The following is a 27,908-nucleotide window of genomic DNA, read 5'->3' as shown; positions in this document are numbered from 1 at the left end:
CATTTCAAAAAACTAATCCTGGAATCTGTGATTATTGTAGGTTTATTCATTCATCGACCAAATAAAAAACTTATTTGACAAAAAAAAAGAAAGGATTCATTATCCACAAAAGTAAAGGAGTAATGAGTAAAAGTAAAAAGGTCAAACGGAAATAATGTGGAACAATTAGAATACTCAGAAGTCACATGTAATCACACATCATCGGACCACAATCCTAAGTCATGTCCTGTGCGCACCTTCCATTCACTGCGGAGGAAATGCTGAACTAGAATGTCGCTGTCCTCTTGTGGTGGAAGATCCAGGAGCTCTGTAAGATGATTGCAGAGCTGACTGCTGATGTTGTTGCAGTTGTGTGGGTGTGCTGAATCGTGGAGGACCGCCGAGCTGCAGCTGCTGACCGGGGTTGCATCCTGGCCCCAAATTAGCCACTTGTGTATAATGCAGCGCTAGTCTCGGTGTCCTGGGGGTCTGAGTTATCAGACGGAGCTTGACAGAGGATAGTGCCGGAGAGAATGGGGGTGGCACAAACAAGTTATCTTCTATCTCGTTGACACTCTGCTCGGGTGGGCTGGTGACGGTCTCATGTGGTGCTACAATAGGTTTGAGTCCGGCCTCCTCCCTATTTACGTTGACCTCCCAACTAGCTCCGGGAGCAACTGATGCATCCGCTGGTGGCTGATCAGCAGCCACTCGGCAGGCCTGATCCGGTCTCTCTTCAGTCTCAATAGCTGGGCGCTCCTGAGCTCCGCACTCTGCATATTCCTGATTTATAGGGTGCCTGAAATGATCTTCCCCATACATTTCTTCTCCATTGTAAGCACCTGCTTTGCCTCCACCTCCGACGTTGTCATCGTCATCTCTCCTAACCCGGTGACGGGGACCTCCTCTGAATTGCGGGCCTCCACCGTGTAGACCAATATCAGGCCGATCAGGATGACCATCTATCCTGGCCAACACCTCTATGTTTGCGGGATACTGGGAAACCGACTGCATCATGTCAGCATGATGGTCAATTTCTTCCTCACTCATGGGACGTTCAATATTGGCGCCTTCTCTCCCATGTGCATTGACGTAGGCATCAATCATACGACGCCATTCATGCACTCGGAGTTTGTCATCCACAAATCCTTGGTAGCGTTCTAATAAGCGGTCACCAAGGGCAATTAAGAGTCTGCCACACAATGCCGCTAAATGTCGGAATTGAGTTGATCTGACATCTGTCAAATCGCGGCGATAACCATAATACGGGTTATTTTCGACAAGACGGATAGCACGTTGGGCATTGTCCCATTGTTCCGGATACATCCTTCTGACAAGGACCCAGGGAAAATGCGGATGCTCATTTATCGCCCATGTTATGACATTTAAGGAGGTTAGTCCTGACTCCGAAGCCTGAGCCAAGACTACACGCAAGTGGAGGGCATAGGCTGGTATGAGACCCAGCCATTTCTGCATGATCCTAGGCATGTCCTCATCATCAACCAGATGGCCATAATTGAGCCATGTGAGCTTGAGGTCAGGTATATTCAGGACATCGCCTATGAAGGGTATGGCAGGCGTGAGTTCCATTATTATGCTGGTCAACTTTGTTGCGGAAATCGTACCACGGACAGCAAACGCAACTTTCGCCAGAATGATAGTGCCGATAGCAATATCCCGACACCTTCCGTTAATTAACAGTCCGGAGATGATATGCAAGAGCCGGACGCGTTCGGTGAGTGTTGTTCCCTGTCTCCATCTGTGGTTCTCCAGATCCCACACTTCTGCACCCTGAGGTGCATTCTGGCCTGCCCGACGGATATAGTTAAGACCATCAACAAACCAGAAAGTATTCCTCAATACGTTTGTGTTGTTGAGTAAGAGGAGGAGCTCATTGCGAGCCTCATCCCGAGGGAGGATCTGGTCATTTGGGAGTCAAGGAATAAAGACCTCAAGGATAAGCAGCTGCTTCCTCAAGCTTGCATGGTTGAAGCGGAGAAAGCAGATAAAGCTCGCCGTCATGAGACCTTGATCTGTGAGTCCATGATTTTCCATTACTTGCAGTGTGAAAGGCTCGATGTCAACTAGGCGCAGGATGGAACGTGACACCCGCTGAGCACCTCCAAGTGCCTCAAACACTTCCCTGTTGTCAGCTGGACCAAAGCCTAGCCGATTGGGCTGACGGGGTGTGAGTCTATCAGGGTGTACTCCAGTCCATGCGGTTTCCACCGGTCGGGCGAGAGGCAGAGCATTGCGCAGCCGTTGCATCATGTATATCCTCTGGTCCACAAGATCATTCCTCTGCTGGCCCCAGTATAGTCGTGTTCCACGCTGGTCAGGCCCAGCTGGACCTTGAGCTCCACCAGGGGCTGCACCCCCACCATCTTGGCCTCTGTCCATCACTATGACGCTGTCCAGGTTGCAGAACTCATAGGCAGATTAAAAGTGCCTGAATAATCAGGAGAAACAAAATCACATTTAGACGTCAGTGTCTTTCCCCGGGCGCAACTTAGTAGCATCTGAAATAAACAATGAGTATCGCCATGGTAACCCACAGCTCATGCTATCTCAATTGCTGATGTTATTTTTTTCCAAACACGGTCATTAGTAGTGATAATAAATTACTTTTAACAATGTATAACTAAATAGACATTAATAACGAAACAAACATTACTATTGTGGATAAACAATAGTGTATCACACTTTGCGCCATGCACTTTAGACTTTGCGCCTAGATCATTACAATAGAGCTCTTTGTGTTTAAACCGTGTTGAAAATATCTTCTCGCTGATCAAAGATTCACAAATCAGGCAAATTATTTTGACTCCAACTGTACATTTTATTGGGCCAGTTGGCATTTCTGTGTGGAGTTTGTATGTTCTCCCTGTGTTCGTGTCAGTTTCCTACTTGGACTTTGGGGGGTAACTGGCGCACAATAACACGCAGTATAGGTGAATTAAATAAAACTGAATTGGCAGTAGTGTATGTGTCCGAATGAGTGTGTATTGATGTTTCCCAGTGCTGGGTTGCAGCTGTAAGGGCATCCGCTGTGGAAAAAACATGCTGGATAAGTTGTCGGTTCATTCTGCTGTGGTGCCCCCTCATTAATGAAGGGACTAAGCCGAAAGAAAATTAATAAATTAATGTATTTTATCAAAAAAAGTTATTAATAATTCATTAGTTTTGATTAGATATACCATGCTTTAATACCAAATTAAATCAATTGTTTTTATCCATAAATTTTAGTATCAATAATTATTAATTAGATAATCATTTCATGATTTATTTAATGCCTTTCAACGAAAGATTTATCTATCAGTAAATCTCACTCTCAGCCCATAGATTTAGGTTTTTAATTCAGCTGTTTGTATTCTATAAATTGAAATGAGAGTACAAGGGAATGCACCTGAGATGAATGTTTTCCATTTTCCGTTTCCTAACTAGATCATCTTGATTTCATTTATGGCATTTGCGTATTTTGCTGGTTTAGTGACTTACTTTTGTGGATCTGCCCTTTAGATGACATCTGAAGCGCAGCTCAAACGCTCTTCACGGAGTCCTTCTGATATGCAGTTACAGCTGGAAATGAAAATGTACAAGAGAAGCCATGAAGAGATTATGTCCGCTTTGAAATGGCATGTAATTTACAGCAGATTCTGAAGATCTGGCAGGTCCATATCCCATTTAGTGCACTCTGATACATATTGCTAGCAAGGTATTTTTGATAGAAGTACACAAAAAAAAAAAAAAAAACATCAGTGTTGTACAGCTTTTCACACTACGGCAGTTTTTCTTTTTGGTTTAAACACGAACGGAGACATATGCAGCTAGACCTGCAACCCGTTTTTGAACCGCTTTGTACTTTCTGGAATGGCTAAAAGGTGCTACATTCGGTATTTCTTAGTGTTTGTTTTCTTTTTTCTAACGTAGCCTCGTATCTACCGAAACTGCCTGACCGTTTAAATGTGCCGTGTGATGAAATTGTGTGGTCTCCGAGTTTTGTGCCAAAGATGCAAACAGTATTAACTTCTTTGTCAGTGAGAGTAGTTAGGAAAGCTTAACTGAAGTTAGCGTGATCGCTAGTGCTCAACAATGTGCTTCTTAAAACCGTGTGCAGAGGCGTAGATCAGGACTGCATGGGGCATGAGCAGTACAAAGCAATATAACCATAGTAGTTTGCAGAGAGTGATAGAAACAAACACCATCTAGTTCTGAGATGAATTTTTTCCCCTCTTGCAAGCCTGAGGCAAATCGGGTTGTGCTGCCGCTAGTCACTTCCCAGCAATATTGGCTAGATCAAATCTGTTTTGCTTTCTTCTTTAAATGTCAAATCCAACAGAAGTTTTCGCACGGAGCTTCGAGATTCAATTTGGTCTCTTATTTGGAGTCAGGGTCAGAGAAGATAAACACAAAGCTTAGGGAATGCTGTTTAGGTGGAATTGGTTTTCTTTGTTTTAGCTTTTGTGTTGTTTCTGTATTTATTTTCTTTTTCCATTAAAAAATAAGTCACTTCTCATTTTCATTAAAAAAATAATAAAAAATTGGTCATTTTATTATATTACGGAAATACACATTGTTTAAAGAAATAGCTGATTTTAGACATTAACAACAGTTGCTAAATACCACAAAAAATACCTTACTGGAATATTACAGTATACATGTCATTATTTTTCATGAACATATGAATTTATCTAATCTCACACTGTAAAAAAAGCAGTTAGTTACTTTACTTTAAAAAAGTGAGTAAACCCGTTGCCTTAAGTAGGGCCAGACAGAATCTGTGGCCTTTTTTGCTATTTCTGCACATAATTTTGTAAAGAATCTGCTGATTTATGTGGAATGATATTGAGATTATTATAACTAAAAATTTAATATATGAAATAAAAAAATAATAGCTTTTTAACTGTTAGTTTTTACAATGCAAATGCAACTGGATCCACTTCTTTGCTAAACAAAGCAAGTCTCTCATATACTATATACAAACTGTATTGTAAATAAATCAAATAAACATTTTCATGTTAATCAATAATATTACTGAAATTAATTTATTAACTGAATAAATATAAATTTACCCACATTTACACAAGTAAAAAAATAGACTACAGGCTAAAAAAGGGATTTCTGTACATGCAGATTTTGTGTGGGCCTACTTATAAGCAACAAATTGACTTTACTTCAAATTGTGAGTAAATCCGTTGTAACTTGAAACATTAAGTTGACTTTACTTATTCAATAAGGATTAAGCAAGGACATTTAAAGGACTAGTTATCCTGACATGCGTCCACGACTTTACACATTACACAAAGTGTGTGCATTGTACAGTACCATATGGAGTCACTCTCTTGGCATTGGATAAAAATGCCTGTTATGCGTGATTCTTTCCAACCATTTTTACGAGTCCTGGGGCCTGTTTCAGAAAGGAGGTTAACTGAAAACTCAGAGTATTTTAACCCTGAAATGAGAGAAACTCTGGGTTTTCCGTTTCAAAATGGCAGGTTTGTTAAACTCGAGAAAGCAGGGTAAGTCAAGCCTGTTTCTGAAAGAGAGGTAACTTTAACTCAGAGTCAGTTACTGTGGTAACTTACACTGTGAATCTAACCTGGTCAGAAGCAGGTTTTATTCTCTAAACTCAGAGTTTCTGTCTGTCTCCTCCCCTTTTTTAAAGAAGAAGCGGTATTTCTCGTCTTAGCCTTATGTTTCCACCCACCTATTTTAATGCTCATTTTGGATACGTGCATAAAAACGATTGATAGAAACGTCATGATGCACATAACTTTTAAAAATATGCATAAAAAACATGCATAACTGAGTAGGATAAACTTTTATTCGATAGAAAATCTGCGCATAAACTACGATGGAAACACTTTTACTGAACAAATTACAGTATGTACATTAAAAAAAAGATCATGATCATATGATAATGAAAATGTGTGTAAATGGACAAACCAGCAGGCGGGCACACTGTAACATGTCTTAATTATTGTTTTAGTCATTCTAAAATGCCTTAACTGTTTCAGTATTAGTGTATATTATTAATTACCTCCGAACGTCTGGTGCATGTCAAGAGTCTCCGCGTCTCATGGCTTCAGACGCCCCCACGTGTTTATTGTGCTTCAGCATTGTCTTCTGACATCGAGGCGCAAGTACATTAATTAGGCTAAATAAAGAATTAATTGACGCAGCTTCTTCTACCACAGAAAATTCTGTTTTTACTGTTGATATTTGGTGCCAGTTTAATCAGGAAGTGACAATTTTTTTCTCTTTGACTCGTTGGATGGAATTTTATTCGCAAATTTTATGCAATATTCCAGTTTTGCACATAAATTTATGTAATATATTTGCATGGAAACATAGCTATTGCCTACATTTTAGTCACACACAGAAGAACTGTACTAGAATGGCTTATCCTTTTTTAATAAATAATTAAATTAAATTCACCTTCGACATGCACTGTAACTAGATTAATGGGATTATTATTCTTTCTAAAAATTATTTTTAGTACTGCTTACCTTCTAAATGTTATATTAACCTCTATCACTTGATCAATAAAAAAGGCAGACACACAAGTGCACTGTTAAATCATTTAAAACTAATAAATGTATAAAAAAAAGTTTAGAAAAAAAATATAAACGTCACAAATTGCATTACTTATTTTATTATACTTAAATATTTAAATACTTAAAAAGTGAAACTAGGCATTAACTTGAGCAGCTGTTTTCCCACGCTAACTGTCTCCTCTTCACTGATGGTTGCTTCTTTTCAAATATATACGCTCATATTTGCTATAACTTTGCATGAGAACATCAAGTTCAGCTGGAGAAAGAAATGGTGATCTCTTTTATAAGATATTGCCATAGTCACTCGTAATGTCTGCGCTCCATTGATAATGCCTTTTTAAAGTCACGGTGTGCGCGCTTAACTCTGAGTTGGTCTACTCGAAGTTGATTGACCCAACTCAGATCAGCTGTTCTGAAACCGAAAACTCTGAGTTTTTAATCTCTCGGTAAATCAACTCAGAGTTCAAGTTTAAACTCTGAGTTGTTTGAACCTCCTTACTGAAACAGGCCCCTGCTGTTAATCCAAGTCTGGATTTGCAGGGTTATCAACAATTTATGTATATTTTTGGCTTGGAACAGCCTTCTTATGTATATTTTTGGCTTGGAACAGCCTTCTACAGATTTTGGTTTATCCTTGCTACAGGCAAAAAAACAAAAAAAATAACTTCTTTGAAACCAAATCTATGAAGTATCGGTACCGGTACTCTGTATTGGTGAGTACACAAATTAAAATACTCTTACTCATATCGGTTTGTAAAAAAAGTGGTATTGGTGCATCCGTAGTTGATACTTTTAGTGTAATAAACAATACAGCCCTTTAGGTGGATGGCTTGCAGCAGACATACAACCTCCACAGCATGGCTGTCACACAGCATCTACTGCCACATTATCAAAGTTCACATATGAACTGAAAATATTATGAACATTTTGCATAAAACACAACAGTCACATTTAACAAATAAATATAAAGACATACCTATAATAAAAAACAATACAGTCCTTTTAGGTGGTTGGCTTACTGCAGACATACAACCTCTAAATAAAATAGAAAATCAAATCAACCGCATGGCCTTGCTAAAGAGCACAATCCAGTAGACATTATAAAAGCTATTCAGCTTAAAAGAAAGTACATATCACTACTCTACACTGAATGCTAAATGATAATAAAACAAAATTATAAACTAAATGTGCGAAATCTCTTCTTTTTTAAAGTTGATATTGATCAATCAAGACAGAGCATGAAAAACACCTACCTACAGCATGGCTGTCTTCTTCTTCCTCTTCTACTAGTGTTTTATGGCGGTTTGGCAAACCAACAAATAGGTACATTACTGCCACCTACTGATCTAAAGTGTTGATTGTGCATAATTGTGGTAGAAAGAAAACACTCAAGCTTAAACTTATATATATATATATATATATATATATATATATATATATATATATATATATATATATATATATATATATATATATATATATAATTTAAAAATTAATAAATTAATTTTAAAACTCTAAGTTCTATTCTTAAATTTTTCATTAACATTTAATGAATTCTTTATTGTCTAAGCCCATTTCCTTGCAAGACTTTTAAAGAAATTACCTCACCTTTAGATTAACTCTCTCTTTCATAAGCAGGACATTCTAAAACTAAATGCTTGCTGTGTTACGTCACTTCCTGTCTAACTTGTATGTCTGCAGAACTCTAAATAAACCACATGAGGGCCTTTACATTATAAAATACACATAACTGCTGCATAATTCAGGAGAATTCACAATGAAAAACCTAACTTCGTTACACTTAGTCCCTTTATTAATCAGGAATCACCACAACGGAATGAACCGCCAGCTTATCCAAGATATGTTTTACACAGCGGATGTCCTTCCAGCTGCAACCTAGTACTGGAAAACTCTTTTCAAAAAAGGGCGGAGCTACAAATGCCTATGTGTCAGCATAGTGTCAGATTCAAAAACACGATTAACTTCTTATGCTAATGAGGGAGAGATCGGCACTTACTTTAGGTGAAGTCAACTAATCGCTTTAAAAGCAATGGGTTTTCTCACTATTTTTAAGTGAAGCAAACTTATCTCGTTTTATAGTGTTCCAAAATGTACAAGCAACCTTTGATTATAGCCTTCACTGGTGAGCAGCTTGAATTAAATAATACAATTATTTGTACCCAAATGAATCTGTATGTTAGCCAATAATTATTTGAAAAATGTTTTAGACATTTACAACATCTAATTTCATGGGAAAATGTAACTATATTACATGATGTTGACTTTATATAAATTCATCCAATGTTTTTATTTTCTGAAAAAAAGTGTGAATGCAGATTGTACAAAAACTATTTATAACAGCTGACATTCAAGCTTTAGAAAAATAGTTTAAAGAAGATAGTAACCCAGGCCAATGGGAAAAACAACTATTTTACGAGGTGGTGATTTCTTATGGACTGGCTAAAGTCAAATAAAAAAAATGTAAAAAGTTTTTGGAATGAACGTCAGTCATCACTAGCGCCTAAGCGGATTGTATAAAAAATCTACTCAACAAGTTAGCTATCAATCAAAAGCGAGTTGAGTTAAATTTTTTTAACTTGCACTTCAGATGCGATTTCTGCCACTCTGAACGAACGACAAAGCAAATCAAATGATGCGTTTGCATAACACATGATTTGCCTCAATCACATCTTTCATAGAAGTTAAAAAAATTCAACTCCAAGTGAAAGTTCACACAAGGAGCAAGTAAACTATAGCGAGTGACGTGATTTGTGAACTTGTTGCATTTGGTGTGAACCCAGCAAAAGTAAACAATGCAAGAATAAGAGAATACAAATCAGATTGAACAAAATCATACAAATTATCCATCAGTTTTGAACAGCTGACTTTAGACATCAACATTTCATTTTAAAGAATATGCCAACGCAATCCCACAGGAAACAATACTATTTTGCAAAATGGGGATTTTGTATGAATTTACCCAATACGAATGTTATGAAAAATTTGATTGTATGAACATGTAGGATTATACTAATTGTTTACAGATTACAAATTTTGAAGCTCAAAGAAAATATCAACCATTTCTATTGAAAGACATAACTTTCATAAATTTTCAGAATATATTATTTTTATTATATTCTCTACCTGACAAAAGTCTTGTCACCTACCCAAGTTTTAGGAACAACAAATAATAACTTGACTTCTAGTTGATCATTTGGTATCAGAAGTGGCTTAAATGAAAGGCAAAGGCCTCTAGATTACATTTATTTTACCAAAATAAAATATGATCATGCCTTGATTTTTAATCAATTAATTAGGACAGTAAGGTCTGACTTTGCTTAGACAAAAGTCTTGTCAATTAACAGAAATAATGTCTAGTATAGAATATAAAGTCATGGTCCAGTGGAAAAAGAATTAATATTGTGTGACTCTTATGAGCGTTTATGACTGCATCCATATATCTCTGCAATGATTAAAATAACTTATTAATAAACTCATCTGGAATGGCAAAGAAAGCGTTCTTGCAGGACTCCCATAGTTCATCAAGATTCATTGGATTCATCTTCAATGCCGCCTCCTTCATCTTACCCAAGACATGCTCAATAATGTTCATGTCTGGTGACTGGGCTGGCCAATCCTGGAGCACCTTGACCTTCTTTGCTCTCCTGTGGTTTGTAATGTAATGAGCAGCACAAATGTCTTGACACCTCTGGCTGTTGATGTTGTCATCCACTCTGCAGATCTTTTACACACCCTTATACTGAATGTAATCTCAAACCATGACTTTTTTCTCACCATACTTGACTGATTTCTGTGGGAAACTTGGGTTAATGTGGGTTCCTAGGTCTTCTGCAGTATTTGTGATGATTGGGATGCAGTTCAACTGATGATCCATCAGAAAAATCTACCTTCTGCCACTTTTGCAAGTGTTCAACTAGAGGTCAGGTTATAATTTGTTACTCTTAAAACTGGGATTGACGACAAGACTTTCATCAGGTAGTGTTTTAAGCATGAAATTCTACTTGTAAATATAAGCATCAGTGATATTTAAGCAGATTGTATACTGAAACAAATCTTCACATTCAAATTTATAGGAATTCGCCAAAAACGTTAACAAGTGTCGTAGCATACTACCTTCCCACGGAAGAAAACCTACCACATTTTGACCTACAATTGAGGGAAAATAAATGTAAAAAACAGCTTTTTCACTGCCAGCTCAATAGCCTACACTGGTTTTATTAAATATTGGATGATGAAAATTACTTAATTCCTAACTTAAAAACACAAGCAGCCTTTGTGAATATTGGCTGTCAGTTTACTTGATAATAAAAATGTCAAAAATCCGCCCTTGTGATTTTATTATATCATCACATTTTGTAGCTGATTAAAAATTTATTTTTTTGGCAAACTAAAAAGTGAAAGAGTGAAGAATCAAACCTAACGGATTAAATCTGGAATAACTGCAAAGTACGTACAGATGGGCACCGTATACAATTCCTTTGTAAAATATTTTGCAGCTATGCTCTCATATTCCTATATTCCGAGAGTTGCTCATTTTTAGGCAATCATGTTTTGTAATTTGGATAGATTGCCGATGCTCAAGACTTCAACTCTAGCCACGCTTGCATTTCTCCTCTCCTGTTCTTTCCTTTCACCCTCCTTTTTATGGATTATACTCTTTCTGTTCAATTTTTTGAACTTGTAAAGTTGTACTTTATATCATACGATGGGATGAAAGTATTCCATATAGCCTGTGTTACAGATTTTGTACAAAAGGTGTTTATATGAAAATGTAACCAGTTCATAGCTTTGAATGTTGCAACTAAAGTTTTTATTTGTAAATGTTGAATATTAACCATCAAACAAATAAAGATTGATTGATGTAAAATGTCACCTTTTATGTGTTATTGTTTATTTTTTAATTTGTAAATATGTTTATTATTCAATTTACAACTATCCTAAAGTTAAACAGTTGAGTTTTACCTTTTTTTTGTAATTAATTCCGCTTATCTCCGGGTTTGGTGGGAGCGCTTTTAGCTTAGCTTAGCATAAATCATTGAATCGGATTAGACCATTAGCATCTCACTCAAAATTAAACAAAAAAGTGATGTTAATGGTCAAGTTGAAAGTTACCTATCGCTGGGGACCAGTTTCAGGTGCTGCCTAGTATCATTGTGTCTACGGCAGCAAATTTGTTTGTTATTACGCAAGAAGGAGGTTATAGTTCCTAGCCTTATCGACCTAGAAATTAGCAACTTTTCATTTTCCATCAGTCTTAGTACACAATGCAACTATAGAAGTGTCATGATTTAAAGAGAAAATTGATAGAAACTACAGTACTTGGTCGTTTTTGAACAAGATGCTAATGGTCTAATCCGATTTAATGATTTATGCTTAGCTAAAAGATTATAAACTGGTAAAACAGCTGGTATAACAGCTACTGTACTGACACATTAAAAGTGAAAACAAAATCATTCTCAAGATTTCTGTCATTCCGTGGAAGAAATTAAAATTTTTTACATTTAAAAAGTATGTAAATAAGTAACGTACAGTGTCTTGCACAGCCTGATTGTTTTGTATCATAAACCTTAATGTATTTTCAGGAGGTATTAAATTTGTGTTTCCTGCATGTGTTTTTAATTTTAGTGCTGCTAGCTGATGTCTCGCAATTTGATGTCTCTTAAAAATACTGAAAAAAAACACAAAAAAAGTATTTTAAATCTTGGATGGCCTGGGAGAGATTCCATTAACAGCACATTTTCAAAACACACCTTTACTATTTGTTATTTCTGATTAAAACCTTAGAATATTCAATGAACCTTGAAGGACCAAAAAGCTACACAATAAAAATGGTAATTGTGTGTTTATTGGACATAGAAGCATATTAGTTTTTGTGAACACAAACACAACATGACATAACCTGTCATGTTGTTCATGGTCAATATTGGATAAGTTACTTCAAAAAAATAAATAATTATTAATTATTAATTAAAGCTATTTAAATATTCTAATGATTTGTCTGAAAAGTAATTAAATTGATCAAGAAGTAATTTAATTACTCGACTCATCACTTTTTTTTTTCAAGTTTTGTAAGCATGCGTAATTGTCAGACAAGTCTAATCTTCATTATTGTTTAAAATATATTTTAAATAATTTCAACAATCTATAATTTGAGCCTTGTTGACAATAGTTAAAAAATAAAATGAGGTCTTATTATTTTAAGTGTTGGATGTACTTAGCCACAAAGTAACTACTCTTATTAAATACCTATACCGCTGAAAAGGTAAAGTAACAGATTACTTTTTATTTTAGGTCATTTCATTTAGTTATTTTGTAAAAAGTTGAAAACCTCTAACCATTTGTTTTTCCTACTATGAAAGTCTGTGGTTACAGTACAGGTTTTCAGCTTTCCTTTAGATATCTTCTTTGGTGTTTAAAAGAATAAAGAAACTCATTAAGGTTTGGAAAACATTCGATGGAGAGTAAATATTGCATACATTTTAGGGGTCCTTTAAGAAAAGAATGAATTTAATCATAAATTATTGTTTAATAATTTAAAATGTGTTTGGTTATTCAGTTATGTTGCATAATATATACTTGATAATGTATACTAATGTATACTGGATTTACAGTGTGGTCATGCCATTGTCCCATGAACATTTCCTGCTTGTTTCACACTATTTCATAACTGTAACATGAGGCAATTCAATCATAACTTAATGTTAAAACCGCTGTCATAACATTAAATAAAAATATGTGGCTCTTTTTTGGATCCTCAAACGCTTTGGAAATTAAAAATGTAAAACAGGAAATACGTCGGGACCATTGTTTTTGTTTACATCCCTCAAAGTGGTCTTTATTCTTGTGACTTGACGGGCTTTAGGACCCGGGAAACAACGAGCGTCAGCGTGATGTCTTACTGAACGGAGCGACGCACAGCACGTACATAAGATATTAGGTGAGTGTTTTGACACGCGACTCAAATCGTTCATACTCGGCAATAAATTCTTACCTGTGCCAAATGGGTTCGTTCTTAAGTTGTGTGTATGTATTACAGTTGTATCCATTCATCACGAGGTTTATCTCTCGCCCACTGTTTGCCCTTTATAGTAGAAGCTGCAGCGTGTCCTGTCAGTCCAGCGTGGTCTCCTTACGCTAAACTACAGGTGCATTGGATGTTGTAGTGTAAATTATTGACTTTGTTTTTGACTTAGTACGCAACTAATTGACAAAAAAAGTGAAATGTAAGAAGGGGTCGACGAGCGACGACATATTGAACATTTTAATAATGTTGTAATACTGTAGTTTGTACAGTCGACCTGATTTCTGAGTCTGTGGTCAATACTCCTAGTAACCGACCTACAACATATGTGTAGTACACTACGAAGAATACTGTATCCCACAATGCAGCGCCCACTTGACTTTACCATGCAAAATTAGAAAGTAACTATTTTAAAGTGTTTAAAACAAAAGTTGTTTATTGACATTGATGTAGTGAAATACATTTATTCATTTTCTTTTCAGCTTAGTCTCTTATTAATCAGGGGTTGCCACAGTGGAATGAACCGCCAACTTATTGAGCATATGTTTTACACAGCAGATGCCCTTCCAGCTGCAACACATAACTGGGAAACATCCATAGACACTTATTCACACACATTCACAACAGAAAATGTAGCTTACTTAATTCACCTGTACCGCTTGTATTTGGGCTTGTGGGGAAAACCAGAGCACCTGGAGGAAACCCTTGCAAACAGGGGGAGAACATGCAAAGTCCACACAGAAATGCCAACTGACCCAGCCGAGGCTCAAACAGTGACCTTCTTGCTGTGAGGTGATTGTGCTACTGCGCCAACATGACGCCCCATAATGAAATGATTATTTTAGGTTATTAAAAAGTGCCACGCACTAATAAAATGGTTATTTTCTGAAAGTTTAACTTAATGTTTCTTTGGGTAATCAAAATTGTTCTTCTATGATAGCACCGAAAACCGTTTGTAAAAAGTTTGGACGATTTGTAGGAAGGAAAAGTATTGCTGCTTTGGAAATATGCTCATTTTACAAGGCACCTAACTTTTACAATTTTTATTCTATTTATCTTATCTGGGGCTGGAAGGAGCCATATTAGCTTAGCTTAGCATAAACCATTCAATCAGATTAGACCATTAGCATCATGTTCAATATATATATATATATATATATATATATATATATATATATATATATATATATATATATATATATATAATTTTTAAAAAAGCTTGACTCTTCTGTAGTTGCACTGTTTACTAAGATTGACAAAAAATGAAAAGTTGCTAAGTTATAGGTTGATGTACTCAGATTCTGTTGTAATAATCAAGGAAATTAGCTGCTGTATTTTCAGTGCCTGAAAAAGCATGCACGTGAGGATTCAATTCTGAGTTCATTTGATCGTCTTGTCAGCTACGTAGAAATGTATTTTGATTTTGACTAGCCATTGTGTATTTACTGGGGTCAGGAAAAATAAGCGTCTTTAGTTTTTTTGGCATATAGATTCCATATAATGAAGCCGCTGACACAAAAGGAGGTCGCTCTCCCATATGAGAGCTGGAATTAGTTTCTAGGTTAATTAAATAACAAAGTTGCTCTGTGAAGGTGCCCCTTGAAGAAGATTATTTAGCATTTGTAACATCACTGTTCATTGGCTTTGTTTCACATTGTTTCCCAAGTTGGTTTAATTGGTTTAATCAATTTATTAATCTTTTGAAAAGAAAATAGTTTATAAATAAATGTAAAACTGTAAATTTAAATGAATATGTTATATGAAAAGTCACAGCAAGAAAGTTGCTGGTTCGAGTTCTGGCTGGGTCAGTTGGCATTTTTGTGTGGAGTTTGTATGTTCTCACTGTGTTGGTATGGGTTTCCTCCGGGTGCTTCGGTTTCCCCCACAGCCCAAAGACATGCATTATAGGTGAATTGATTCAACTAAATTGTCCATAGTGTGAATGAATGTGAAAGTATTTGGGTTTTTCCCAGTACTGGGTTGCAGCTGGAAGGGCATCCACTGTGTAAAACATGCTGGATAAGTTGCCGGTTTATTCAGCTGTGGCAACCCCTGATTAATAAGGTACTAAGCCGAAGAAAAGTGAATGAATAAAAACTCAATTTGTAAAGAATTCATGATTGTACATCAATTGGGAGAGGTGATTTTGAAGGGGAGTGAATCTGTAAAAAAAAAAATATATAAAACATTTTCCTAAAATATACGTAAAAAAGTAGAACAAATACAAATGAAATAAACAGTGCTCTATGGTTTTTGGTAAAGTCTAGCAATATTTAGGTTTAGCTATTCAGTAATTAAATGCAAAATATGTAAATCCTGCATTGGTCCCTTTTCACATGTCCGGGTTTCTTTGTAGCAAAAGCGATCATTGTCAGGAAAACTTAGAGCACAGTGAATGAGAGAGTACGACAAATATTAATGCTGAAACAATCAAAGAAAAACCCCATGAGCATGTTATCAAGACTTTCAGAAAAAGTATAAGGCTGATAACAGCACCCAGAAGAGAGAATAACAAAATTTACTGTCCTGTCCCATAGAAGCTGCATTAAAAACAGCTCGCATAAGCGATGCAAAGATGATATAATACATGCATGCAAACACACACACACACACACACACTGTATCCGGAAGGTATTCATAGCTCTTCACTTTTTCTACATATTTGTATGTTACAGCCTTATTCCAAAATGAATAAATTAATTTATTTCCTCAAAATTCTACACACAATACCCCATAATGACAATGTGAAAAAAAGAGTTTTTGAAATTATTGCTAAGTTATTAAAAATTAAAAAGCTGAAAAAAAAATCACATGTACAGAAGTATTTACAGCCTTTGCCATGAAGCTCTAAATTGAGCTCAGGTACATTCTTTTTCCACTGATCATTCTGGAGATGTTTCAGCAGCTTAATTGGAGTTCACCTGTGGTAAATTCAGTTGATTGGACATGATTTGAAAAGGTGTACACCCGTCTGTATAAGGTCCTAGGGTTGAAAGTGCATGTCAAAGCACAAACCAAGCATAAAGACAAAGGAATTGTCTGTAGATCTCAGAGACAGAATTGTCTCGAGACACAAGGCTGGGGAAGGTTGCTGCTTTAAAAGTCCCAATGAGCTCAGTGGCCTCCATCATCCGTAAGTGGAAGATGTTAAGAACCACCAGGACTCTTCCTAGAGCTGGCCGACCATCTAAGCTGAGTGATCAGGGTAGAAGGGCCTTAGTCAGGGAGGTGATGATTAACTCAATGTTCACTCTGTCTGAGCTCCAGCATTCTTCTGTGGAGAGAGGGGAACCTTACAGAAGGATAACCATCTGTGCAGCAATCCACCAATCAGGCCTATATGGTAGAGTGGCTAGACGGAAGCCACTCCCCACCTGAAATTTGCCTTAAGGCATCTGAAAGACTTTCAGACCATAAGAAACTAAATTCTCTGGTCTGATGAAACTAAAATTGTGTCTAAAACTCTTTGTAGTGAATGCTAGTAGTTCGGTTTGGAGAAAACCAGGCACCGCTCATCACCAGGCTAATACCATCCCTACAGTGAAGCATGGTGGTGGCTAAATCAAACTGTGGGGATGTTTTTCAGCAGCAGGAACTGGCTGGTTTGTCAGGATAGAGGGGAAGATGAGTGCAGCAATGTACAGAGACATCCTGAATGAAATCCTGCTCCAAAGTGCTCTTGACCTCAGACTGGGGCGACGGTTCATTTTCCAGCAGGACAATGACCCAAAGCACACCGCCAAAATATCAATGGAGTGGCTTCACAACAACTCGGTGAATGTCCTTGAGTGGCCCAGCCAGAGCCCAGACCTAAGTCCTATTGAACATCTCTGGAGAAATCTGAAAATAATATTGAGCAAAGGCTGTGAATAATTCTGTACATGTGATTTTTTTTCTGTTTTTTTTATTTTTGATAAATTTGCAACAATTTCAAAAACTTTTTTTTTCACATTGTCATTATGGGGTATTGTGTGTAGAATTTTGAGGAAATAAATTAATTTAATCTATTTTGGAATAAGGCTGTAACAAAAAATTTGGAAAAAGTGAAGCGCAATGAACACTCCGGATGCACTATACATATAAATGTACATTTCAAAAAATCGAAATATGAAAAACTTTCAAGGATTTACGATTATGATGACCATTAAATGTGTCGTAACTGGCTTGTGAAAGGTTCCATATGACTATAGCAGACTTGCATGTTGCGATATCGATGTTGAAATTCTATATGTGCAGCCCTATTTAGTCAATTAATTTTTGAATAGTTTGTTTAATTATCATCATTATTTAAAAAAACTGTCACTTAATTAATTGGTTATCAGCAAATTCAGTCCATCCTAGCTATCGGTATCGGCAAAATCTAAAATTGCTCAACCTCTACCTATAAAACTACTTTAGCAAAGTCATTTAAGGTCATGCGACTAAAAAGTCAAGTGTGTGCAAACTTTTGACTCATGCATACTTAAAAAAGCAGCTAGTTTTAAAAGTTGTCCCGCTGGATATTTTGAGTGAGTGAGTGAGTGAGTCAGTCTGATCCTTTTTAGTCTGCTTGTCTTCAGCCGTCTGGAGCACATCATTAATCTCCTCGCCGCTGTGATGTAGACTAATGGTCAAGCTTTCCAGCTGAAATCATACTTACAGGTGCACACATTCACATCATTTAATCAGATTCGGTCTGTCAGCGTCCTGTTGTGAAACGCTCCGTTAAAGTAAGCCCATGCATCAAGGGAAAGCCGAAATTGCCTTGTCAAGAGTGCGAAATCTGTCATGGCGGTTTCAAATTAGCCTAAAGCTGCGAATTCACTAAGCATTTTTTGGACACATTTGATGACTGGTGCAATTAAAATGGTTACCCTCAGGTATGCATAAACAACGCTGTACCAGGCTACGCTTCTACATTATGCAGGTGGCATATTTGACAGTGTTTCTCGCGGGATAAATGGCTTAAAAATGGGAAGCGTATATGATGAATTAATTGTACGAGCCCACTGTGTTTCGCATCTGGAATGGTCAGCTACTACAGTATTACTGTAGCCAGGGTGTTTGCTGTTAAGGCTAAATTCCGTGGACGATTATTAAAAAAAGTGCCTTTTCTGAGGTGCAAACTCAGAATTCTGATGTAAAAAAGTTTTAAATATAACGAAGCCAAACTCAAGAATAAACTTTCTTTTTATTTTGAGTAAAAAAAATATGCAGTCGTGAATTTATTATCACACAAGTCTTAAAAGCAAGTCAGAATTTTCCGATATAAACTCAGAATTCCTTTTAGGAGAGAAATTCTCAGAATGTTTTAGTTCATGTCTCGCAATTCTCACTTTTTACCTCAGTCTTAATTTTTTTATTTATTTTTTCAGATAAGAAATTTATTGTGAGTTTATGTATTGTAACTTCAAAGAAAAGCTTGTGAGAAAGCCTTTTCCTAGTCATGGAATGATGTTGCTATTTTTAGGGGGAAAAAAGCTGAACTTTTTAGATGTAAAATCAAAACTCAGACTTTTTCCTGACATGTTAGAACTCAGAATTAACAAACATGACCTCAGAATTGCAAGAAAGCCTTATAACTCATAACTGCAAAAAACAGTTCTGGAGGGAAAGAAGCAGAATTAAGATATATGCATGTTAGAATTCTGAGTATATCTTGTATAGTGCAGTGTTCAGCATTATTGAGTACATCCCATTTTGAAAATAAATGTTTACTAGTAGTAATAAAATGTCAATTTTGAATTAAACACTCTCAGAAATAAAGGTACAGGAGCTTTCACTGGGGCAGTACCTTTTCAAAAAGTACATACCTGAAGGGTCCATAATGGTACCTCAAAGGTACGTGTTAGGTACATTTGTGTACTAATTTGCACCTTTTAGGTACCATTGTGGACTATTTCGGTACAAATATGTATAATTTAAATAGGTAGTGCCACAGTGACAGCTCCTTTACTTTTATTTCTGAGAGTATATCATGCTAATCTGAAAAGTCAACTGCAAGATTTAAATGCACAATTCAGAGATAAATAGGAAGAATTAAGCTTTAAAATCTTGATTCAGAGTTTTTTTCCCCCTCAGAATTCTAGGTTTATGTCTTGCAGTTCATTCAGAAGTTTTACCACTTGATTTTCTTCAATTGCAATTTTGAGTTTCTATTTTTTAATTCCAAAGAAAAGCTTGTGAGAGAGTTTAGACTCCCAGTCACAAGAAACTATTTTTTAGTAATTAAAAAAGCAGAATTAAAAAGTACAAAAAAAAAACAAAAACCTTAGTCTTTGTTTATCTTTGGGATTTTGAGTTTCGTGGACAAGAAAGCATATAAACTCCTAACTGCAAAAAAATAATGGCAGATTTTCAAGAAATAATCCAATAAGCAAATTCTGAGTATATATCAGTAGTATAAATTTTCTCACAATTGCAGGTTTCTCAAATGATAATCTTATGAAATAACAATTGTTTGTTTACATCTTACAGTTTTAAGGTTAAAAAACCTCAGAATTGTATAAAATATAGTCAGAATTGAATCAAGCTGCAATTTTGAGAGCAAACAAGTCAGTTTAGATGCGAAATCATACTTTCAAACTTATAACTTACGCTTGCCTTTTTTAGCTCATAAATAAGAGTTTATTACTCATATTTTCGACATTTTCAAAATTCTGAGCCTATGATTGGAACTTCTGACATTTTTGAGTTTATATCTTGTTTTTTTATATATTTTTTTATATTATATATACAAATTATTATACATAATTTTTTTATAATTATGAATCAGTGAGAGGCTATTAAATCACACTAGCAAAAAGAAGCATTCTGAGTTTGTGACATTTTGTTCTTCTGAATCGTGCGATAAACAGAATTGCAAGAAAGTCTGTAAACTTGAGAACACAAAAACTTGTCGCAATTCAGAGAAAACAAATCTTGTTCTTAAGTTTTAAGTTTTTAAGCTCTCACTGCTTTTGTTTGTTTAGCTTTTTTGTAAGAAAAATCTCACAAATAACTTAACATTTTTTTTTTTTTTTCTGCAGCTAAAATAGTCCTCCATAAGAAACACTTCTTTAATTCGGCTTGGCAAAGGGAAAAAAAATCTATGTTGCACACCTGCTGTGCCAACCTTGGTTTTTACTGCTCACGGTTTTATTTCCATCCACAGCGCATTGAAAATGGTGCAAAATATTCTCGACTCACATCTGAAAGGAGGCTTTGATGAAAAATGAGCTCTTTTGATCATCCCGGATTCTGACCCTTTTTAAAGAATAAACTATTAGATGCTCTACTTTACGCACCTTTGAGATCCCGTGGCATGTGCCAACTGTGTTATATTAAATATTATATATTGTAGAACTACATTGCACCATTCTATTGCTTTCCTCGTGCAGGAAAAAATATATGTGGCTCAGTGGAGGGACAAGCAAAAATAGAAACCTTTATATGAAAAAAAAGAAGCTGTGGAGTGTTTTGTGGCTCCAGGGTGATTGGCAATCTCTCACTGTATGTGCGGGTGAGGGATTATTGTTAGAGAAACCTGACAGCTGGCACTTGGCAGGTCTGCCCAGAACAACCATGGATAATTTAGCCACTCGTTGTCATAATAGTTCATTAGTGGCACTCTTGTACGAGATGCATCTTTGTGTGAATATAAGCGAGGGAATGCTTAAAAATAGAAGACGTTTCTATCTACAAGATGAATCTGAATTAGTATTAATTCTGTACTTGTGAATTGTTCAAGAAAATCTAGATATCAAAATTTTGTGAGTTTTGACACTTGTTGCGAGACTAATTGTTCTTCATGGGGTTCAAGAAATATACAGTTGAAGTCTGAATTATTAAATGATGAATGATTAATTATTAGCCCCCCTTTGAATTTTTTCTTCTTTTAAATATTCCCAAATGATGTTTGACAGAGCAAGGAAATTTTCACAGTATTTCTAAAAATATTTTTTCTTTCGGAAAAAGTCTTATTTGTTTTATTTCGGCTTGAATAAAAGCTGTTTTAAATTTTTTAAGAACCATTTTAAGGTCAAAATTATTAATCCTTTTAAGCTATATTTTTTTCAATAGTCTACAGAAAACAACGTCGTTAAACAATAACTTGACTAAGTACCCTGACCTGCCTAGTTAACTTAATTAACCTAGTTACGCCTATAAATGTCACTTTAAGCTGTGTAGAAGTGTCTTGAAAAATATCTAGTAAAATATTATGTACAGTCATGATGGCAAAGATAAAATAAATCAGTTAATAGAATCGAGTTATTTAAAACTATTATTTTTTGAAGTGTGTTGAAAAAATCTTCTTTCTGTAAAACAGAAATTGGGAAAACAAATGGACGTTATGTACATGTGTATATTTAATCAATACAATTGCTCTGAGTAGTACCATTGAACTAACCAATACTGACTTTAATGTACAGAATACTTTGATGTTTAATCAAATGTTCTTTTTTAGAAAAGTCTACACTTCGTCATCTTACAATTATAAGGTTCTATCTGACATGTTTGTCAAAATTGAGTTATTGACATATTATTAAATGACAACTTATTAACATTATGGGATGTTTTTTGATAAGTTTTTTACATTTTAAGACTTTTTATTGAAAAAAATGTTACAGACATACTGTTTGCTATGGAATGCAAAAACTTTAAAGCAAAGTAATTTGGAACGCAGATAGAACCTTATAATTCCAATGTGACGACTTCTAAAACAGTTTCTTTTTTTATAGTTGTTGATTATTGTATGCTGTTGTTTATTTTTAGTTTTAGAACTGTTAATGAGGAGAAAAATATCCATTTGTTATTTGAAATAACTTAATTCATAATGAAGTAGGTTAAGGTCCAAAATAGCTTTCCTGTGAATTTTTAAAAATTTTTTTTTAAATATTTCCCAAATGATGTTTAACAGAGTAACAAACCTTTCACAGTATTTTCTATAATATAATTTTCTTCTGGAGAAAGTCTTTTTTAGTTTCATTTCAGCTAGAATTAAAGCACTTTTTAATTTAATTTAAACCATTTTTAATTCAATATTATTAGCCCCCTTAAGCAATATATTTTTTAGATTGTCTACAGAACAAACCACCGTTATACAGTGACTTGCCTAATGACCTTAACTTACTGAATTTTTTAACCTAGTTAAGTCTTTAAATTGCACATTATGCTGAGTACTGATATCTTGAAAAATAGCTTGTAAAATATTATGTACTGTCATCATGAAAAAAGAAAGAAGACAGTTAGAAATCTTTTATTAAGTAGAGTTAGTTATGTTTAGAAAAATAAACATATTTTTGTTTAAATATGGGGGGGGTGTTAATAATTCTGACTTGAACTGTATTTGTATATTAGAATGTTTGACAATAATACAGAACATTCAGTTTTGCTTTATTCTTTTATATGATCAATATACTATCTGATTAGTAATTAGTGTTGGTGTTGTCGCGCGCGTACTGAAGAGCGGTGTTGTCGCGCACGTTCTGGTCAGCGGTGCGCGCGTGGGGGGTGGGGGGTACTCAAGAGCAGTGTTGTCGCGCGCCTACTGAAGGTACGGGGGAGGGGGGTGTATCGCGGGAGCACTTTCGATCATTTTGGAAGGGCACTTTCTATCCAAGACTGAAAAGGGCATGTGCACTGCACAGGTTGAGCCCTATGTGTGCACGTGCCTGTATCCAGCATAAGTTTTACGCAGCGGATGCCCTTCCAGCTGCAACCCATCACCGGGACGTGCCAACATGCCACCCCATCTTTCATTTAAAAATTGTTATTTAATTCAAAACAGCTGTGATTTTTAAAAAAATATATATTTCTGACTTTATATCTCATGATTCTATGATTCTTTTCAACTTCATCCTCAAATATTTTTTGTACTCTTTCACATTTTCACAAAACCTCATGCGAATGCTATAGCATCAAATGTTAACTGTATTTATATTAGATTGAAATGTGCGTAGCCAACATGCACAGCGGAGACTCTGAAAAAGTGTCCGTTTATTTATTTCTTTGGTTGTATTTTTTTGGCAACCACAGCAGTGCCACCCTGACAAATCTTTCCCTTGATTGTGATTCGCTCAGCATTTTCCTCTGAGCCTCAATTCTCCCAGATCCTCTTCTCAGTTGTTGTAGCCTCTGATTTCTGAGCCTCTTGAATGCCCTCCTGTGAGTAAATGGCTTCAAGTGTTTCTTCAAGTGCTTACCAGTAAGTCTGCAAAGTTGCTGTGAGAGACCTTGAGGGCTTTGTTTGGGGGCGAAATACTGCAAGCCTCTCTTCATCTTTCTGGTACTGTGGCGAATTGTACAATAAATTAGAAGCCTAATTGCGTGCCGTGTATCTCCAAATCAAGCATCACACCGACAATTAATGGTATTAGAGCAAATGCACTCTTGTCAGATTCAATTTCAATGCCTCAGTAGGTTTTCTGCCCTAATGCGTTGGGTGTACAGGGTTTTGTCATTCGCAAAAGCGGCCCACAGATGTTCACAGATAACTGCAATTACTACATTTATTATTTAATTGCTTGCTTTATAAATGTGTTTTCTTCTTTTTGACCTCACTAGCCCCTTAGAGTTTGAATCAAAACAAGACGACTCACAGTTAGGAGTGTAAGGTTAAACATGTAGTACTTATGCTCTTGTAGTTCATTTAAATTGGTTTTATTATAGGTTTTACACTTTAAGTTTTCTTTACTGTGTAATGTTGGTGTTTGAGGATGAAAAAGATGGACAATTATGAACTATTAACTTCATTTATAGACTTAAAAATACACTCAACTTTATTTTGAAAATAGGTTCATTTTTAACTCAAAAAATGACAAGACAAGAGTTAGAGAGCCGATCACACTGAATATGATTTACTAACAGCCGCGTGCCTTTGCGCACTGCTTATGCGCCCTGCATGCCTCGCGTTTTTACCGCATGCTGCGCCTCGAGTTTTTGCTGCGATGTGATCTTGCAATTGGAAAAATTAAACTCTGAGCAGAAAAGGCGCGTTACGTCAGTCACGTTTTTTTTCAGGTTTCTGTTAACAGCAGTGTTTGTGTTGTCAAGACCATAGATATTTACATTAGATGTTGCCTAAGCTGTTGTTGTCTATTGGAAGGAATGTGTCAATAGAGCTGCCATTTTAGTACAGGGTAACGCTTCTTTGAAATAAATGTGGGACCAAGGTTCAGTGGAGGACTGGCCATCCGGACCCCAATATATGCATTTAAATGTGTTCAGGAGTTTTCCTAGTAATCAGTATGCAAATTTTTTAAATGGTAAAAATATCATTTAACATCACTTTTCTTTCTATTTAATAATTACAACAAAAATGTACATATATTTTGCAGCCAGTTTAAATGTCTTTTCGTCCTCTGTGAGTATTTCATAAAGTTTTTTTTTTGATTGTTTATATTAAAGAATTTGTTATTTACTTTTTCTTTCAGTTGTGCATGCTCTCAGCTTTGAAGCCAAGTGGGAAGTAGTCTTATAAAAGAGTAATGCAAAAACACAACAACTTTAGAAAGCGAAAGCAAAAGTCAGCGCCTAGACATTTTAGGAGATTACACTGGTCAGAGTCGCTGGACGCATTTTCAAGCCTCAAAAAGGCGCATCTCTGTGGGTCTCTGAGGAGCATGTGAAACTGTCTAAGTGTTGTTGACACTTCTCGTGCACACACAATAAGTAGTATGAAATGTGTATAGCGAGAGAAGATTTTTCAATGGTTAATCGAACGTGGATGTTTGGCTATCTTCGGCGGATACGAAAAAAGTGTCGCAATATTGGTAAAAAATAAATAAATAAATAAAAAATAAAATTGTCATCAAATGTATAGTCTGTGTGCGGGAAGAAGGCTTATTCATGTGATCTGATCACAATTAGTCTCCAATTACCAATTCACAGTTTGATCCAGTCAGAGAGAGAGAGAGAGAGAGAGCTCTTGTTAAACTTCTTCATATTTGAATATCTTTTTGTGACTTTTAAACTTCAGAGTTTGAAAAACATGAATAGACTCAATAATATAGAAAAATATATTATGTTCTCATGAGGGACATAAGCATGGTCTGCTTTTGGTTTTTGGTCTGTGCGTATCCAACATGTCCTTGAACCATGCCTCTTTCATGTGGAGATGCTTGTTTACAGTAACTAAACAACAAAAAACATCCATATTTTGTTGAACTTTCATGTTACCTGACTTCAGGAAAAGTGCTTTAAATTGCCTAGCTAAACTCTTTATAGCTTGAATAAGTCAAGGTTATTTTGTCTTCTCTCTCTTCAGGCAATGGCGCAGACGGGCTTTGGGCGACGGTACTTCAAAGCATTTGTTAGTGGTTTCTTTGTTGCCGTCCCTGTGACAGTGACTGTCTTAGATCGTCTTGCATACGTGGCACGTGTGGAAGGAGCCTCTATGCAGGTGAGATGTCCTTTATCAGCTTTGTCAGCTCTTGGTAACATTGTCTGGATTAGTCTTGTTTTGCAGAAATGTAGCAAAGATGTGCATTTTTTCCCTTATAAAACAACATACAAGGTTATTTAAGATGGCTGTTACGTGGTGGTTTTTGGCACTTGAATGGGCATAGCAGGTTTAAATTATGCCTTTACAATATTTTATCAGCTTTTCACTTCTTCAGTGCAATAATAATAGTGCCAATGGTATGTTTTAAGTTTTATGTTATATAAATATTATATAAAAATATGTTCAGAATAAGGATGCTGTTTAAAGAGCCCCTATTATGCATTATAAAAGGGTCATATTTTGGTTTTGGAGGTCTTTAACAAAAGGCTGATATGCTGCAAGGTAAAAAAAAACAAAACAAAAACACTTCCGTTGTCTTATAATAATCATTTATTTTTAACTAATTATCTCAAAGACTCCCATATGATTTGTTCAGCGAATTCTTCAATCTCAAACTCCTTTGCAAGAAGCTAATTTGTGATGATTGGTCTGATGACCCATACTTCTGCGATTGATGTACTGCGTTCTTCATGAAAAGAAACTCCCACCATGGCTTATCAACACTGTTGAAGTAATCAGAGTGCAGTGTATATATGTGAGTCCAATGCAGGAGTGCATTAAAGCAATGCAGTTTAACACCAACATATTACTCTATTCTCAACCATGACACACATTCAGTATTAATTCACACAGTGGCAAAAGTTTAACTATTTTAAAATTATAAAATAAAGTTAACCAGATAAAAAACAAGCCGCAGGGAGTGATTACAAGTAACAAAACATAATTAAATACATATTTTGCAAGCAAGTAGAAAACAAGGAGGCAACTATTTTAATCACACTTACAGTTTGTGATCTGAAGGAAGGAGAAACCGGTCCATGAACTGTACTGACAAAAGTTCTTGTCAAGCTCTGATGAAGTCCCATGCAGTATCAGTATTTGCTGATTCTTTCCTTAACAAACGGCCAGCAAATGCCCTGTTGCAGGGTAGGTTATTGTATGAATCATCAAAATGTTCACTCAGTAATGTTCACTCGTCTTCAGTCATAATCTCCTGCGCTCTGCTAGTGTTTGAAGGGATGGCACATTCACCTTTTACCATATCCGGCAACTCATATATGCTATTGTTTTGTGTCAACATCGAAACAAACAGGAAAAAAAATCTTTGGATGACCGACAAATTATATAAACAACTCTGAATGGACATATTTGAAAAATAAATGTTTTCATTTATTTAGTGCTGTAATAGTTACTCAAATGTTGACATTTTATTTTTACTAAAGGTATTTAAAAATTAAATAACTATTGTAAATTTGATGCAAACATCCAAATTGAGACATTTTATTTTTACATTTACATTTTGATACTTTTTTTTACAGTAATATAGAAATTATTACTAATTATTAATATGTTTTACTTCAATTGTATCAGTGTGACAGTAAATATTTGGAATAAAATAAAAAATTGTAACAACTCACCGGTAACATTTTTATTAAATTATGTTAAATTTTTAAATGACAGATATTTGTCTGTGTATATTATGTCACATTGTGAAGCCTTGCCAACAAAATGGAAGACAGTAGATGCAGTATTAATGGAGACCTATCTTGCCACGTTTTATGCCCCTTTGTAAAATAAGTTTCTGATGTCAATGTAGTGTGTATGAGAAGTTTCAGCTCAAGCTACTGCACAAATAATGTTTTATAACTCTTTGAATCTGCCCCTTTTAGGCTTTGATCCTAGTTGGGTCATTTTGATGACTGTCGCTTTAAATTCAAACGAGATTGTGCTGTTTTTAAAAGAGGCCCAAGCTACAAACACCTATGCATCAGCATAGCAGCAGCTTCAAAACAGGACTGACGTTATCTGTGTAAAAAACTGAAAATGTGAAAAGAAGGCAGCTAATGGAGACTACAGGGTTTATTTG

The 27,908-nt window shown here is 35.6% G+C and overlaps 3 protein-coding genes across 7 annotated transcripts in view; 2 read left to right on the top strand and 1 right to left on the bottom strand.

The window, feature by feature from the left end:
• Window positions 1-7,200, top strand: part of dock4a (dedicator of cytokinesis 4a) — a 199,976-nt gene extending 192,776 nt beyond the window's left edge. For both annotated transcript variants that reach the window (XM_073943142.1, XM_005170698.6), the window contains one exon: window positions 3,499-7,200. The gene's annotated coding sequence lies outside the window, so the exon portion shown is untranslated. The remainder of the gene's footprint in view (window positions 1-3,498) is intronic.
• Window positions 34-7,827, bottom strand: si:dkey-81e3.2. 2 transcript variants are annotated; one of them, XM_073943144.1, is made up of 4 exons: window positions 7,790-7,827; window positions 7,513-7,571; window positions 3,478-3,558; window positions 34-2,428 (listed from the first exon to the last, which is right to left on the bottom strand). In XM_073943144.1, the coding sequence occupies exon 4, from the start codon at window positions 1,567-1,569 to the stop codon at window positions 244-246; it is 1,326 nt and encodes a 441-aa protein (XP_073799245.1). In that variant the 5' UTR covers window positions 1,570-2,428; window positions 3,478-3,558; window positions 7,513-7,571; window positions 7,790-7,827; the 3' UTR covers window positions 34-243. The 2 variants fall into 2 exon arrangements, with proteins under 2 accessions (XP_073799245.1, XP_021326364.2); XM_021470689.3 differs by lacking the exon at window positions 7,513-7,571.
• Window positions 7,828-13,441: 5,614 nt separating this feature from the next.
• Window positions 13,442-27,908, top strand: part of immp2l (inner mitochondrial membrane peptidase subunit 2) — a 191,557-nt gene continuing 177,090 nt past the window's right edge. For 2 of the 3 annotated variants that reach the window (XR_012399851.1, XM_073942004.1), the window contains exons 1-2: window positions 13,442-13,494; window positions 25,805-25,939. Coding sequence is in view for 2 of the 3 variants with exons in the window: in XM_073942004.1 (XP_073798105.1) it covers window positions 25,808-25,939 (132 nt within the window). In the remaining variant the exon portion in view is untranslated. The remainder of the gene's footprint in view (window positions 13,495-25,804; window positions 25,940-27,908) is intronic. The other variant, NM_001003755.2, reaches the window with a different exon arrangement.

The sequence above is a fragment of the Danio rerio genome, chromosome 25 (genome assembly GCF_049306965.1).
Source record: "Danio rerio strain Tuebingen ecotype United States chromosome 25, GRCz12tu, whole genome shotgun sequence".
NCBI lineage: Eukaryota > Metazoa > Chordata > Actinopteri > Cypriniformes > Danionidae > Danio > Danio rerio.
The sequence above is the reverse complement of the archived record's forward strand: the minus strand, read 5'-3'. Positions and strand labels throughout refer to the sequence as shown.